An 18,102-nucleotide genomic window follows, 5' to 3' on the forward strand; every position below is an offset into this window, starting at 1 on the left:
ATGTGCAATGTACACAAATCCACCAGTAATACAGCCTTATTGAGAAAAGATTCAAGTTATCCTATTATTGATAGTTGAATATTAAGGTGATAAAGTAATTCCGCTTATTTAGATGAAAGAATCATTCATTATTAAGATTTTAGGCAATCCATCTATCTATTTTAGGAGTCTCGAAACTGAATCCCCTATTTTTGTGTATAAATTACTTTTTAGATAAATTTGGAGATTGTCCAATGCTAAATTTTAAGAAAAGGAAGTGCCAAGACAATGCTAATTTTGATTACAAATTTAAGAAGTGCTTAGGCAGTGCTAAATTTAACTGCAAAATTAAAAAGCAGTGCTAAGGCAATGCTAAATTTTGATTCCATAATTAGTGTTAGGATAATTAAAGGACACGAGTCATCTCGAATGTTTACCTTTTTATATTTAACATCTGCAGGATCAATTTTTAATAAGGGTGTGGTTTGAATAAGATGCTCCCGTTATATTATATACAAGTAAGGTGCACCTTAAAATTTGTCTGTAGTCGAGTGTCGAGAATCTTACGATGTCTTGAAAATCTATAATCAACCATTATTAAATTTAAAATTTCAAAATGGCACAGATCGAGCAAATACATAAACATTTGAAAACCTTGAAAAACTATTGTGTATATAATTTATTACAAGATGCATCATTATAATGACTAGGTTTTATATATATATATATATATATATATATATATCTATCTTAAGGTTGAAATGATCTATCGGAAGGTATTCCAACTTTAAAACACTCTTTTCTAGTGAATTTTTGCGGTACATCACTTTTATAACTACATGATAAGGAAAATCTTTGTAAAGGCAAGTTACATGAATAGAAGAGTCTTAGTAAAAACCATAAATGTGTTTTTTGTTTATATTTTTTATATTTACTCCTATCTTGGGATGGAGGCATGGAAATAGGAAGTTATGGTTTATCTTTTAGACATAATAGATAGTAGTCTTTAGTAGTTATATTTAGGGGTGTGAATGCAAACTCCTTTAAAAATGAGCCCGTAAATTGTAATTCAGAATTGAATTTTATGAAATGAAAATGTGTTTCTTGTAGAGAGGCCCCTTTGTAGGTGTTGTTCTTCCCTTGTGTTTATAGGCCCGCGCCGGAATACTCGTATCTACGTGTGTTCATTCTTCTTGTGATTTCCTTATAGATTTTTACTTCTCTATCTAAAACAAGGTTATTTTTGTTGGTGTTGTTTGCCAGTAAATTTTATATTAAATAAATGATAAGGAAAATCTTTGTAAGGGCCAATTACTTGAATATGAGAGTATGAGGAACCACAAATGTGTTTTTTGTTTATATCTTTTATATTTGTTCCTATCTTGGGATGGAGGCATAAAAATAAGAAATTATGATTTATCTTTTAGACACAATAGATAATAGTTTTTAGTAGTTATCTTTAGGGGTGTGAATGTAAACTCCTTTAAAAAAGAGCACGTGAATTATAATTGACAATTGAGTTTTATGGAATAAAAAAATTGTTTCCTGTAGAGAGAGATATGTCCTTTTGTAGGTGTTGTTTTTTTTTTTGTTTATAAGCCCGTGCCGAAATACTATTATCTGCGCATTTTATTTCTTTCTTCTTGTGATTCCGTTTTAAATTTTTATTTTTCACTAAAACGTAGTTAATTTGTCGATGCAGTATTCACTGTAATTTTATATTGTATCACTAATACAACTCAGCTCTTTTACTCAAGCATGTGACGTATTAAGGGAAAATTTCACCCTTTTTCTTTTCAATCCGATAGGGGTAAAATAGGAAATTTTGTTGATATTTTCGAATTTCTATATTTCCACTTGAGTACAAGTCGTACAAGTCGTTCCTAAATAAAGGGAAAATTTTAAAATAGAACTCTAACTTCTCATAGGAAACCTCATTCCGTTTACCTTTCAAAGCATAAGAAACCCTTAAAGTTTTCAACCGATCCCCTTTTCTCGTATCTCACTCAATAATTGATTTTCGACTCTTCTTTTATCTCACTTTTTAATTGATTTTTGACTTGACTATAAAAATTAGCTCAAATAAATGTTTTTATATCATTTCAATCCATTTTTTTTTAAAATTTTTAATTTTGTTTTTTATCGATTAAATTTTTTTTTGAGTTGAAATAGTATAAAAAGATTTTTTGAGATTATTTTTTATGATCAAAATAAATAAAAGAAACATATAAAAAAAAATGGGATATGGTGAAATCTTTAAAGTTTTTTTATGCCACTTAAAATAAAAAACAGAAAAAAAATCTACCGTAAAATAATACCATGAATTAGAATTCCTTACGAAATTTTCCATTAAATAAAAAGCCATTTGTGGCCGTATATTTTCTCATTTTATCGGACGAATTCCGTGGCGTCCTCGAACTCTCATTGGCTTGTTCCTCATTTTTCCAAACATCCAGCCAGATTTATTTCACATCAGTCTCGTTAGTAACGGTCATTTAGACAAAAGATTTGTGCATTTTGGTGATTGAAGCACATTGGCCACTAACCCCGACAACTTACTTATTCTCTTCATCTCCCTCTCTCTAAAGATCTTTCAGTTTCTCTCTCTAAATCGTGCGAATGTTCGCATTTCTCTCTCTAAAATATGGAAAAAGCCTGACTTCTCTCCTCTCTCTCTCTAAATCCGGACATGTCCGTTTCTCTTTTCTAAATTCAGGCATTTCCTCTCCCACTTCTTCCTCAATCTCTCTCCTCTCTCTTCCTTTCTCTCTCTAAAAACACCGACGCGTGTTCCAACGCAAGTTCTGCATATCCCACGATCGTCCCCTTTAAAAGGAAACAACACAGACCTCAAAAAGAAAACCCTCGATCACGAACCAGATTTTCTCAAAAACCTAGAGAGAGAAGCATTTGGAGAAGAAAACCTAGAGAGAGAAACTAAGAGAGGGGGAGAGAGAAGGTTTTCTCCGTCTTCCCTTTTTGAATAAGGTCACCGTAAAACGAAAGCAGTAGAGAGAGAAAGGGATAGAGCCTAGAGAGAGAGAGAAAGGGGGAGCTTGTAGCATTTCCTTTCTCTCACTTGCGTTTTATGCCCGGCGTTTGCCGATCTCGCCATCGCCATGACCAGGCGGTGCTCTCACTGTAGCAACAACGGCCATAACTCCAGGACCTGCCCTTCTCGAGTGGTGAGGCTCTTTGGTGTTAGGTTAACTGATGGCTCCATCAAGAAGAGCGCTAGTATGGGGAACCTCACCCATTACACGGGCTCGAATAACCCTGGCTCATCTCCTGATCCCTCTGATCCACCTGCTGTTGCAGATGGTTATGCTTCAGATGATCTAGTTCAGGCTTCTTGCTCGTCGAATTGTCGAGAAAGAAAGAAAGGTGAGGTTTTTCTTTACTTGAATCAAGATATCTTCTTCTTTCTGTATTCGTATGATCAATCTATTGGTTTTGGTGTTAATATTTTCGTCAAGGTATGTGCTTTCTTCTTGTTCTTATTAATCGGTTTTTTTCTTAGTTCCATTCATTGAGATATAAGAATTTGATTCTTTTTGTTGGTTAATCCTTTTTCTTTTCTTTTTTTTTTAATTTATTTTGTATTTTTCTATGGATTTAGTAAAGGTATCAAATTTAGAAGAAAAATTGTGCTTTTGAATCATTCATCTAGAGGGGAGGATGGTTCATTTTCAATCTAGTGTCGTTTGCTAGTTTATAACCCAGAGTTTCGGAAAGGTTCGGTGTTGCTTTCAAAAAAACAAGCAAAGGTTAGGGTGTCAATTAATATGGAATTATAGGATGTGAACATAATGGGTTTGGTAAAAATGGCAGCTTTAAGAAAGCTTTGAGTTTCTGGGTCGATTTGATGGATCAAATTTTTTTTTGGGGTTTGGCAAAAGTATTTGTTTAATCATCTCGATTAGTTTCATTATTGTTTAAACCAACTCTTGATTTGGTAAAGGCACCATTTTAAAGAAAAATTAAGCCTTTTTATGGATTGAACTCCTGGATCTTCTATTCAGGTTTTAGTAGAAGTCCTTTCTCAAAGGAAAGTTTGAGTTTTCCCCTTAATTGATTTGTTTAATTTTTTTGGCCTTAGCAGGGCATAGCTTCAGTAAAATTTTCAATGTGAATAAGGCCTGGGTTCGGTTGGATAATTGATCTTTCAAATTTTTGTTTTCTGCTTTCCTTGATTTGTTAAATTAAATGTTGGATTTTCCAGTTGGTCCAGTAATTGAAAATCACACTCGTTTGATTAAAAATTGGTTTTAGATAAAGAGTACTGTTGCTCCCCTCAATCAAATTCTCACTTTTTTCAGTTAATTTATCTATTTAAAGGAATTTTCAGGATTATTTAACATTGATTGATAAAAACTTTTCTGCGTGCTTCTTACCTAGGTTCTTCAAAATTATTGTGTAATATTTTCTTGATTTATCCATGGATCATAACTTTTTCCCTATTTGTGCCTTATATTTGACTTCATAATTTTTTAATGAGCAATATGGTTTCTTAACTGTTAATACTTTGAAACCATTTGGTGCTTCTGGCCTAGTTTCAGCTAAGTGATCCATTCATTACTAGGGTTGATCTCTTTATTTGTGTATTAGTTTTTTTTTTTTTTCTTGACATTTGTAAGGGTCGACAAATTTCTGATAACTATATTTGGTGTTCTGAATATCAATCAGGACTTCTTTCCTTCTTTCCTATATCTCGTACAAATGTCTATTAGACATTCAATGTAAGGTCTGCTTAGTTAGTGCTTAAGAAAATGACCTGCTTGTTACCCAGGCGGCGCTGGTGCCTTGAGGTGGGCCAAGGCCCTAATCCCCCTGCTTGGGTGCTTGGAAGGGGGACCTCTTGGTGCCAATGTAAGTGGACTAGGCGGGCACCTAGCCCCTTGGCCAAGGTGGATGTCCTGGAGCCCCTGCGGGTGGGCCTCATGCATGGGAAAGAATTGTCAATTCTCCTCCTAAAAAGGAGGGGGGGTAACCCTGATTCTGATGGCTTGGCATCAGATGCAAGGATGGTGATTATGTTGTTGATGTTGATGGTAGTGATACTCATGATGAGGTTGTTGACCTTGATGATAAATCTCAGTTTGCAATTTGATATTTGATTCTTTGGTTTGCTGTTTTGGGACTTGGGAGGGGACTCACAAATTTTGGAGACCTATCTTTGTTTGTATGGTTTGTTAGTCCGTTTAATCCATAAGGCCTATGCGGCCTATTGTCCATATTAACAATGTTGTATGACTAAGCATTTTCCTATTTCAAGTTTGCGAGAGCTCCAATCTTCTATATTTCTAATAATTAAAGTGACAAACTCATGTTGTTCTTTAAAAAAAAAAAAAATCGAATTCATATGCATGCACAATGCAACAATAGCACTACATGCTAAAAATATCTTGCTTTCTTAATAAAAATCATAATTAGGTGGATTTTCTATTTTTTAATATTAATTAGGGGGATTTTGATATTAATTAGGGGGATTTTTAATATTAATTAGGGGAATTTTTTAATATTAATTAGGGGGACTTTTCTATTTTTTAATATTAATTAGGGGGCTTTTCTATTTTTTAATATTAATTAGGGGGATTTTCTATCAATCCCGAAAATCCCAAACAGCAGTCAACCCTCCTGCAGTGTTTCTAGGGTGCGTTAAGATTAAGACGCCCTTCCCTTGTTTCTGTCCAAGATCTCTTCCCCTGTTTCTGCCCAAGATAGAAATTGTTTCTATTTGTTAATCTAGTGATACATTACAATATTTCTACCAACTCTTAACATGTGGAACCATATTTCTAAATGAAAATTGGTGAAACACTGAAAATGTCAGTTATTAGAATGATTAGGTTTAGCAGGTTGGTTAGCTAATCTTTTTCCTGTTCCATTAGATTTGGCTACATGATTCGTTCACTTCTGGATCAGTATAATAGTAATATTCTTTAAGAAAGGTATGTTTTCTTTTATTGGCTTTAGCTCTAGATCATTTATATTGTTGTTTATTTCTGGATGTTGTCTTTAGGCATGGCTAAGTTAGACCTGTGTTTTAAAGGAGCGCCTTGGCCTCCGAAGCAAGAGCCTCATGACTGATGCACTTCAAAAACAATGAGTTTTTATTTTTGGTGGGGGGGGGAAGGGGGATGCACTTCAAAAACAATGAGTTTTTATTTTTGGTGGGGGGGGGAGGGGTTGGATTTAATACCAAACCCCATAGATATGACTTTATTAGAGATGAAAAGCATATTTGACTTTGTTTTGTGTCCTTTAGTTTATAGATTGTCCTTTAGTTTATAGATGTCAGTTTGGAACTTAAAATCTAGAAAAACTTACATAAACTTCTAAATTGAACTAGAAATAAAATAACAAATACTTCTAACATAGTAACTACGGATTTGTAGACCATAAGTCGGTATAGGCCTTATGGATTAAACATATACTTGCCATGTTATGCGAATTACGAAAGGTATCAGAGGATCTGTGAGTCCACTCCCAAGTTCCAAATGAAAACAAGAAAAAAAAAATCATAGTACAATCTGAGATTCCTTGTCGAGGTCTGTAGCCTCCAGATGATCATCATCACAATCTCCATCATTACTTTCACAGTATCACTTGCATCTAATGCCAAGCCGCCATCATCCTAGTTATCCCCCTTCTCTACATAGTGCTCTTATCCTCATTCTCCTCAGGTTCAGCCTCCTCCTCTTCTATTGTCCTTGAGCTCTTCCTTGAAGTTTTAGTGGCTGCATAGGGCTATGCTTTGCAAGTGCAGGTCTTTTCCCCCCATGTATGTACCACAATAGAACTACATAACACAGCAATGACGTTTATTGTAGACAAATTTATAAAGTATAGAAGTATAATTGTAGTACTATATTGTAATTATATTACTAACTTACTATTATACTATACTTGTATTACTAATTTACTATTTTATATCTATTGTTGTATAAATCAAGTACTGAAATCATAAACTTACAATGAAAAGTACAAAAATTTCTTGGATGAATTTTAAACTTCTGCAGTATTGCTTTATCTGTACCATGTGACTTCATTAAGCTTATTCAACTTTTATCATTTTATGGTCTCGTAGGTCCATGTCGAGTTTGAGTCTCATATTGCACATGTTGGATCCATCCATGATCCAAACCTTGGAATCATTCTCATAATCATTATAAAGATAAGCAGGGTGGATAAAGTACCCTGCAACTACATGTAAGGGCCTATGTAGTTGGCTATTCTACTTGTCATCTACAATCTTCAAAATTGTGTTTACTTCCTCTTATTGTGCCATAATTCTTTGATATCTGTTCCATAGCAACTTCAACTGCCTTGTAAATATGATAAATGGGTGTTTACTTCTCAGTATCCACTGTGTAGGATTTTCAACGAAGGATCAAATACTTAGAGGGAGTAGAATAACCCATTCCAATGGGATGCAAAACAATACTACACTCTTCCTCTGTGTGCTTGGACCCATGCTCTTGGGCTTTTAGAGACAAATATGGCCTTGAGCTTGTCTTTTTGGGCTAATATTGTCTTAAGGGACTTATAAGAGTGACAAACCCTATCACACCTTACTCACCAGCTCCATTCTTCTGTGAACTTACTCAGCATGGCCAGGATTTGTGTGTAGTTGTACATGAAAACAATAATGGCTTTTGCCTCCTTAATTGTCAAGTCACAATTGTCTACTTTCTCTCATAAAAATCACAATTTTCTACTTAGCAATCGCCTGCATAAGGTCAATGCCATGCTGCACATGATGCCCAGAAAATGTGCAACCTCTTCTCCAATAACAGTGTGGTAGTCGAATAACATCCTGCTCACTTACCTCCTCTTAAATTGGTCTACTGTGCTGAAAATGGGTTTGTGTTGTAAGTTACCTCGCATAAATCAACAGGCTTCAAAGACATTGTCCTCATTAGACACTTCATCATGTAGTTCATGATACTTCTTCCGTTCTTATTAGTTCATGAATCATTCATTTTTGTGACGTCATACTTCCCCATGTATCCTTGCAGGCCTTTTGGATACTCGTTTGTGAGCAAAGGTTCCCAGAGCTCTTAATCTGTAGGAGCCTTAAACCAGGCCCAAACTACTACACTCCTCAGACATAGCTTGGAAGCTTGTCAGTCTAGTGGTATTGATAGAAATGCCTGCTTGGTGCATCCATTGGGCTATGTATTGACAGGCCCGACCTTATGTTCCTTCTCAAAGTGGTTCTCTTTAAGATTATGCTTCTTGTCTCTATCCACAACTTCAGGTTTAGAGTAAAATAATAAACTGATAGGTCCCTTTGTGAAACTACCCCTTGCTTACTAATTGTAGTTGAGCCCATCTCCGGCCCCACGTCCTCAACATAATAATAGCATCTTCTTCCTCTCAAAAGCATTACCTGATCTCAAAATATTCTGATGTTTCTTCTTCTTATCTTCTGCCCCTGTCCCACGTTGAATGGGCCAATGTTTCTCTCCGAACATCTTCCGGTACGAACTTGCATGGGTAACATTGCGTCTAATTCTGGTAAAATGTTTCTTTATTTGATGTATGTCGACATTATAAATATTTTTGTAAGTTGGCATTATAAATATTTTTGTAAATTAGCATTATAAATATTCTTACAAAATTTGCAGTCCACCTGATCTTTATCTTTTATATTAGGCAAAGAGGCGTATTTCCAGCTCGGTTCATCTAATTTTATTGGGAAAATATCTCAATACACCCTCTTTTTAGGTTTCATTTCTCTACCGACCCAAGGTTTCAAAACATATCTGGTGGCATAGAGATCCCATGTATTATGTCTTCTAACCCTTTGGACCAACGTTACCCCATTTGATCCCATCTTTTTAGCTCAAACAAAAGTTCAAAAGACATCATTTTTTTTTTGTTCCTTTTTAAACCCCTTCTCTCTTTCTCTTTCTTTCTCTCTCTCTCTCTCTTCCTGTGTTTCTCCCAAAACCTCTCTTTTTTTTTTTTTTTTCAATATTAAAAAATGAGATTTTATACAATAAGACCATTTACCTTTTATACAAGAGGTCACAATTACTTACAACCATGTGATGTGAAATCTGATAGCTTGGGTATGTCACAAAGTTCGAGAAAATTTCTTTTGAAATTTGAGCTTGGTCAATGAAATGAATGCAGCCACCCAATCTCACATCCAATGGTTAAGATTAAGTGTGACCACCTTGTACCAAAGGTAAATGGTCTCATTATATATTTTCCCTTAAAAAATAAAAAATAAAAAATAAAAAAAAATATATATATACATATATTTTTTTTCTATGTTAAAAAAAGGAGAGAGGTTTGGGGAGAAACAAGGGAAAAGAGAGAGAGAAGGGGGTTTAGAAAGGACTAGAAAACATGATGTCTTTTGAACTTTTGTTTGGGCTAACAAGATGGAGTCAAAGGGGGTAGTTGGTACAGGGAGTTAAAAGATATAATACATAGGATCTCTATGCTGCCAAATATGTTTTGAACCTTGGGAAATAAAACCTAAAAAGAGGGTGTATGGAGATGTTTTCCCAATTTTATTTAATTGGAAGATGATATTCTCACCTACTCACTAAAACGAGTAAAATAGCCAACATAAACTTGAAAAATTTTCCAAACCAAAACTCAGTTTGAATACATGCCATATGCAAGAAATTAAAATCCATAATATTGAATAAAGTAAACAATGTACAAGCAAATATTTTAAAACGTTACTAAGTCAAGACCCAATATTAAAAACTGTGAATAAGAAATCCAAACCCATACTCGAATCGGCACAAAACCAAAAGTTCCAAAATTTAAATTCGAATAGGAAGAAAAAAAAACATACGCAAAACCTAATATTGAGAAAAGGCACTAACACAAAAGCCATTTATCAAGAAACCCATATTTTCTTTCAAACCAAAGAATCCCAAAATCCATTTGAAAAATATGTAGGAGAATTTACAGAACCAGAAGGTCCAAATCGAAATTTGAAACTAGGAAAAAAGAAAACCACAAAAGCAAAACCCGAATATTAGAAAACTTATCTGAACCAAAACCAATTCTTGATACAAGTAACCAGGAAACCCAAACAGATACTAGAAAAAAATTGCAAAACCGCAATGTCCAAATTTGGCTTTGAAAAAAAAATTACGAAGTCCCTTTTCGTTCAGAAAAAAAGCACAAAAACAAAACCCATCTTTTATAGGAAAAAAACTGATCTTAAACTCAATCTTGAAAAGTATAAATGAACACAAACCCAAAATCGAAATAAACTTTGAAACCTAATCAAAGTTGATTCAATTTGGCAAGCTTTGGTTGCTAAAACACCGTCATAAACACCTTTTCCAGTCTTGAAATCAATTGCTTCTTATCCCTTTCAATTTTGTAACAACTTGTAAGTACCACCAAAAAAAAGAAAAAATGATTTTGTGAAGATTTTTCTTGAATCTAGGTTTTAGAGGGGTTGTCTTTGTCTAGAAGGTCTTTGGGGGCGGAGGGGGGGGGGAAGGGGGGGGCGGCGGGAATGACGAAAATTACCCTTTCTTGGGGCCTATTTATGTTCTTGGGGAGGGGCAGCAAGTTATCTGCCTTGTGCCAAGGCGCTAGACGGCACCTCTGTCACCAAGGCAGACCTAGGCGCCCCAATTTGCCTGGGAGAGGTGGATATGGTCTCAGCATGTCTCAAGGTGCTGAAGGGCCACCTTTCAAAGCATTAGGGTATTTTTACTTGATCTAGGTACAATGAATTTCTCAAATAATTTTGTAGTTTTGATTTGCTCTATGTGCTTTCCTGCCTTTGATTTCTCTTGGTTTCTTTGCCTACTTGTTAGAGAGCATTTCTTTCCTCCTCCTACTTGAAATTTTGACTATTTTGATTCTATCCTGTTATGCCTATTTGACCTTTCTCTTTAATGTTTGAGGTTTTTTTTCGATAACCAACATTCCAAGCGTCTACTTATCAAGTTGCACAAGAAGTGCTTACAAATGAATAAGCATACTAGTGGGAAATTCATTATTTGTGACAATTTCCAACTTAGTTTTGTCATGTGAAGATTTCAGCTTTAGGAGCCAAAAAAGAAACTAAAATAGCTTAGTGGCTACAACTTTCTTTCTAGAAGCTGCTTCGCTTTAGGAGCAATTTGGTTGCTGTAGAACCACATAGCTTGCTCCGAAGCTATTGCATTGATAGGCAGGCTTACCGAATAAAGCGGGCAAGCTGTTGAATCCTTCAAGTGCAATTCATATCATACTTGTGCGCACAAGTCATTTCTTGTGCACGCTCTAGTGAGCAATAGTTCTGCAAGGTAATTGCTCAGGCGTTACTAGCTTGGCCTGCTTGGTTGTACATCTACTTATAGTTATTTATATTATATTTATACCAAGCATTATTCTCGTTTCATAGCTAGATCCAATCTCTTAGTCCTTGCACAACGGAAAAAGAATTTCACGTTCTTCCTTTCGGGAAGGGAAGATTAGGGAAATCCTATTGATTGCTGCTTTCTCCATACCTCCGGGAAAAGCATGAAAGAAAAAAGGCTTTTGTTCTGCCTAAATATGCTGAGCTGAAATCTTCACATGTAACGACTTTCTTTGGGACCTGGCTAATTGAAATGTTTGCCTGGTGATGTTATTTTTCGCTCTTGATTTTTCCTTTGGTCACATTAGGGGCAGTCCATATTTTGGGGTTACGGCCTTTGAAAAAATGGCCGGTTTGGTCCACTTCACTGTTCCAGGGTGACTGATTTTTGTAACCCCATTCATCAGCAAAATGCTGCCAAAATGTCTTCACTCAGCAATAACTGAAAAAAAAAGTGGACTTTTTTTTTTTTTTTCACATTTATGAATAACTCTCTTGCTTGATGGAGTTGTGCGGGCATCCAAACAGGCCTTGGTTTGTTTAGCCATTTAAGGTAAATTCTTGATATCCATATCCTAATTCTTGAATTTTAGCCTGGTATCTATGGGATTGTCTATAAAGAGACCATTTATCTTTATTACAAGTAATGTTCATAAAAACGGACTGCCCAATGCCTAGGCGGTTTAGAAGGCCTGGGTGCATCGTCCAGGCCTAGGCGACCAAACTGGGCGATGGTCCCTGGGCGGCCCGCCCAGAGGTAGAAATGGTTTTTATTTATTTATTTATTTATTTTTAAAGATATAAAAGGTTAGAAGGAGGGGTTTTAGGTTCATTTAAAACCTAAACCCACAAGAACCCCTTTTAGAGAGAAAGAAACCTCCAGAAAACTACTTTTAATTGGATCGAAGTGTTTCTCAAAGTTTGGAGTTCGAGCAATCAAAGTAAGTGCAAAATTTTATTTTTTAGATTGCTTGTTTTATTTTGAAATGTCTCATTCAGGAGTTAGTCGGAGTGGAAATATGGATACAACCCGAATCCAAATGTCAAAAAGATGCAAAAGGAGGCATAAAATGGTTTAAGAAACATTTTGCCGATATTAAGGGGGATGTTGCTCATTGTAAAAATGTTCCTGAAGCTATTAGAGAGGAGATTAAGCAATATATAAGTTAAGTAAAACAAAAACGAGAACAAAATCCTTGCATAGATCTATTTCTGCTACTTCTAGAAGAAGTGATCCGGCTTGGAAGTATGGGTTCAACCCAAAACCAAATGATAAAAATTGTATAAGATGTAATTTTTGTGAAAAAGATATGGGGGTTTTAGCTAATTCTAAAAACACATTGCTAGTGTTAGACGTAATGTTGCTTCTTGTACAAAGGTTCCTAAAGCAGTTCGGGATGAGATTAAACATCTTCTGAAGTTAGAGGAACCAGAAAAGGATGAAAATAGGCCTTGTTCTATGGAAGTATCTTCTCCAAGTTCTAGTCAGAGTGGTGATCCTGGTTGGAAGTATGGTTATAACTTGAACCCAAGTGATAAAAATTGTATTAAATGTAATTATTGTGGAAAAGATACTAATGGGGGCATTTACCGGTTTAAAAAACACCTTCCCGGTATTAAGGGGGACGTTGCCCTGTGTAAAAATGTTCCTGAGGCTACCAGGAAGGAAATTATACAATATTTGAGTTCAAAGAAGCACAAAGAAAATGGTAGAGCAGTCAAGACTCTTAGGGCCTCATTTGCACCAGCTGCACATACTAGTAAAAGGAAGGTAGAAGAAGAGGAGGAAGAGGCAGATTCAGAAGAAACAGAGGAGGACGAGCTTTTTATTGAAGAGGGAGATGACTCTGATGATGATGGCCTCGACTCTGATGCATATGATGAGGCTTGCCCTATTGATATTCCTTCTGATGATGATGATGATGACGACTAAAGACTCTTGCCTCTTGGTGTTGAGTGTTGACTGTTGGGTTGAGTCATGAGTGTTGACTTTTGTTAGACTATATATTTTCTAACTTTCTGTATATTTCTATTGTGTTGAGTGTTGACTTTTATATCCTACACTTGTATGGTTTTATAGTTTACTGTTTTAACAATATGGATTATCAAAATTCTCTTCTCGATGTCTATCTTTTTTTTTTTTTTTCAACTTGGAATGTGGTATATTGGTATGATTTTTCAACTGGGCAGCCGTCCAGGTTCTGGGCGCCCGCCTAGGCGTTGGGCGGCCTGGACCCCCCAGGCCGCCTAGGACCTGCCTAGCGCTTTTTAATACACTGATTACAAGGAGGTCACAACTATTCCAACTCATTGGATGTCAAATTGGATGGCTTGCGGTGAGTCACGAAAGCCGAGAAATTGTTTTTTAGAATTTTGTATCTATTCAATGACACCCTTACAACCACCCATTTTGAAATTTAAAGGACAATAATGATTGTGACTTCCTTGTACAAAAAATAAATGGTCTCTTTGTAGACAATCCCTGTATCTTTCTAGTTGTTTTCATTAATTGTCAAGTATCTACAGTGTCTGATAAATTTATATTTTATCGAGTCATTTGTGCAAGTCGGTCTTTATTTATGGAATCTGTTCCACTTTTGGTTGAACTGCTTTGTGGTGCCTTTTGCTTTTGGCCGGTGTATGTCCTCCGCCTTGCAGGACTTTATTGCTTTCCTTTTCCCTGATTTTTTTTTTTTAGCTATTGATTGGGTTTTGAGCTCCTTTTTTTTCTTATTTGAAGAAGATTGGTTTTAAGATCCTCCTTATTAATTCCTTGAACCTTTTTCTTATGTTTTCTCTTTTGGGAATCTAAGTCCAATTTCTATAACTTCATTTACTTTTGATTCTTTTCACTGAACCATGTCAGGTTTATGTAGAGACATTCTTCTACTATTTTTGGATATGTTTGTTCTCCAATGTAAGTTTACTGGTCTAGAGTTTAAAATTTCATTGTGCTGCATGCTGCTCCGTCATTTCTCTAACAACTTTAGTCACTAAAAATCTAGGAATGGAGTTTTAAGCTGAGTGCTTGTTGTGTTTTAGTATGTACGGCCTGCTTATCAAATCCATGCAATTGCTTTTCATGGCTGAAATGAATGCTACTTATCGGAGTCTTACAGGAAGAGGAATACATTGAAGGGAGTCAACCCCAGATAATTTGATTGAGAAAGGTCATTTTGGACTTAGCAGCCATTTGTTGGCTTCTCTATGCATATAGGTCCACCTAACCTCAATTTTGATTTCCCATGAGTTCACCCAGTATCAGTTTTACCTTTTAGGTGCTTTAATGTTTGAACATCATTTTGAAGCTCTTCCTAAAATCTGCCTTGGCTGTATCTATGGGCTTTATAAGTGAACACCATTTTGGAGACCGAATGTCAGCATGAAATGAGCGACTTCAAGTTTCTTAGGGTATTTTGGGAAATTGTGGATTACTAGAGGTATATTATTATAATGAATTGTTGAGATTTGATCAAATCAAGGGTTGGGATTATGTTTTATGGTTCTTAGTGGGCTTTTCTATTTTCTGATTGACATCTGTGGGGTTTTTTGGATATGAAACGGTTGTTAGCTGTGGTGTTTACCCTTAGCTGCTTGCTGAATGCTGCCTTGTGGCACTATAAAAGGATTGGATTAAAACATTTGACCCTATACAATTTGGGAGGAGCCATTCTTTAGTGTTAAATAAATCTATAATAATATGGAATTACCTATATCCATGACATCTCTCTCTCTCTCTCTCTCTCTCTCTCTCTCTCTCTCTCTTTCTCTTTCTGTGCACACATTTATGTCTACGTGCTTATGTATGTATATGTACATAAAGTAGCTGTTTTATTGTAAAATAAGATCGTTTCATTCTCATATTCCCCAATAAGAATGAGAATGTAGCCCTGGGAGTCCATAGATAAGCAAATAAGCTCTCTCTTTCTCTCACCTTGAGGTTTAGTGGTTGAAATTTGCGCCTTGTTCTCATGTAGGTACACCATGGACAGAAGAGGAGCATCGGTTGTTCTTGGTTGGTCTCCAGAAGCTTGGGAAGGGGGATTGGCGGGGGATCTCCCGCAAATTTGTGACGTCAAGGACGCCAACCCAAGTGGCTAGCCATGCTCAGAAATATTTTATCCGCCAGAACAATGCTTCTCGTAGAAAGAGGCGCACCAGCCTCTTTGACATTGTTGCAGATAGGGTAAGCTCTATAATCCATGCAGCTATATATATTGGAATATTTGATAGGTCTTAATGGGCCTTCTAATCAATTTTGGGTCAATAAGTAATCATTCTTTCGATTAATTTATTTGTTTAATTTTTCTGGGTCGCCTTTCAAATCTAAATTTCTGTTGGATCAGCTTTTCATGTGAGAATGTTGGTAGCCAACTTTTTGCACTTGTAAAAGAATGCTATCAATTGCACTTTGCATGTTATTTTTATAATTTTTACTTTTTCTTTGAGTAATATTTTTTGTACCATTATTAAAAAAAAATTTACACAATTATTTAAAGTATTTAAGGTAATTAAGGTGGAATATTGTCCTATTGCAAAATTATTCGAAATGCTTTACAGGTATTTAGGATTTGGGGGCTGTTTTGATTACTTGTCAGTTCTCATGGTAGAGTGCGATTTTGGTCAATATCCATGTTCACGCTGCAAACCGTAAAAAAATTCATATACATGCAGCAATGCTGGACAAATATGAGAACATTGAAAGACTGGTTCTGATTACTTAACTGTACTTGTATTTTTGTGATACTTAAACCACATAGACACCCTCTTAAAGTTCAGAATGATCCCGAGTAAATGTTGTAGAATACCCAAAATCGTTATCAAGATTCTGGAGTATACAAGAAGACAACTATTATCATAGTGCAGTTGGCGATTTGACCTTTTCATATTGGCTTGTTTGTTGCATCTATTCATGTTCGGATGCTCTGTGTATGCATGCGTGTTTGCCATGTGTGTGTGTGTTTTTGTAAATGTTTGCTAACTTGAAATCATTTGCTCTTCCCTCATTTGTGTTTGTTTTGATTTGCTACTCTCTCTCTCTCTCCTCTTCCCTCCTCCCCAATTCATCTCCTTCGCACATTTGCAGTCAAATGACACCCCGCCTGTTCCAGAAGAGGATTGCATGCATGAGGAGGCCATAGATACCACTGACAATGGCCTCTTGCCCTTGCGCCTGGCCCCTGACTTTGAGTGCGAATCAATGGAATCGACGAATAATACAAGAGAAATAGACACGGTCGAATCGCCTGCGTGCCCCTTCCCCATGATGTTCCCTGCCTTCTACTCTCCCTATGTTCCAATCCCTGTCCCATTTCCATTCTGGGCCCCTGCAACCATGGCACCAGGCTTAGAGAAAGAAAGAGAAACTTTGGGTCCGGAGAGAGAGAGAGAAACACATGCAGTGCTTAAGCCTACAGCTGTGGTGTCAAAGAGCCCAATCAATGTGGATGAGCTTGTGGGTATGTCGAAGCTGAGCCTTGGAGAAGCTCCTGGCCAGCCTGGGCCGTCGGATCTGACTGCAAGGCTCCTGGGTGGGCCTGCAAGGCAATCGGCTTTTCATGCTAACCCTGGAGCGGGACTCGGTGCTAATGGCGGAAGTGCAATACATGCTGTTTGAGTGGTGAATTGGGGGATTGGATTCATTGGTTCTCTCTCTCTCTCTCTAACTTTGTTCTATCTTTTCTTATTTTTGGATCATAGTTGTTGGTTGTCTCCTCTCTGCAAGAAGAATTTGGGGAGGGATACATATATGGGGATCATGGTTTTTATTCTTCTTTTTTTCTATTTTGTTGTAATGGAAGGACAAGTTCATGGGAGTTAGGGAAAATGGACTGCAGATGTAGGTTTCGGGGTTTGATTGAATAATCGAGTATTCATACAGTTCCTTCCCCCTCTCTCTCTCTCTCTAAGTGGTTGAGGATTCACAAGCGAGAGTCAACTGTATAACGCCTATATTATAAGGATCATTCACTTTTGGTACAAGGTCATAATTATTTCTAGTCATTTGATATAAAATTCTACAGTGGGTGTTGGGTTTGGTGATAGCTAAATGACAATACTTATATTTTTGTCTAAAGATAAGGCTGTGGATGTAGACCTACGGATGAACTACGTAAATCGTGTGTTGTGTGTTTTTTATGTTTGTTTTATTTTTCGTATTCGATTTATAGTTGTATTCATTTATTTTGTATTTAATCAATTATGTACACGATTTTGAGTGGGATTTCGGTGCTTGGGATTCTCAGTTTCGCAAGCTAAGGGGTTCTCGAGATCCTACAGTGGGGTGGGTCATAAAGATCGATCCCACATTGTTAGTCATTTAATTTCACATCTAACAATTAATAGTAATTGTGTCCTTTTTATATTAGAATTATATAGCTTTATCGATACTTTTTCTTTCAATATTAACCTATTTTGATTCAGTTTGGTTATTGAGATCTTGGACAATCGGTAGATACTCCAATCAAATGGTAAAAGGAAAAATAATGGATGTGTTGTTTATGAACCTAGTGAATTTGTCAGGGGAAAGGAAAAAGTTCCTGCAAGACCTCTTGATAAAAAGTAAAGAAAGCAGCGCTTCAATATCCTATGGAAAATTGGAGTTTTGGTAAAGTAAAATTTTCAAATTGATAATTTTGACATTGACGGTTATCTAACAAAAAAATGATGGATTTTTTGCTCTAAAACTAGTGCGTCTTAAAGTACCAGCATATCAATGGCATTTGTGCCATTTTTTAAGTTTTCAATTTCATAATCAGGGTTGCCACATTTGGCTTTACTTTCTAACA

At 36.1% G+C, this 18,102-nt stretch overlaps 1 protein-coding gene across 1 annotated transcript; it reads left to right on the forward strand.

Moving 5' to 3' along the window:
* The first annotated feature begins 2,897 nt into the window (after positions 1-2,897).
* On the forward strand, positions 2,898-17,390 carry LOC18443428 (myb-like transcription factor family protein). Its single transcript, XM_011628444.3, has 3 exons — positions 2,898-3,363; positions 15,292-15,500; positions 16,401-17,390. Exons 1-3 carry the CDS (start codon positions 3,099-3,101, stop codon positions 16,929-16,931), a joined length of 1,005 nt encoding a protein of 334 aa, XP_011626746.1. The 5' UTR covers positions 2,898-3,098; the 3' UTR covers positions 16,932-17,390.
* The last annotated feature ends 712 nt before the right edge of the window (positions 17,391-18,102 follow it).

This window comes from Amborella trichopoda, chromosome 5 (assembly GCF_054954075.1).
Source record: "Amborella trichopoda isolate Santa Cruz 75 chromosome 5, AtrichopodaSantaCruz75HAP2 v2.0, whole genome shotgun sequence".
Classification (NCBI taxonomy): Eukaryota; Viridiplantae; Streptophyta; class Magnoliopsida; order Amborellales; family Amborellaceae; genus Amborella; species Amborella trichopoda.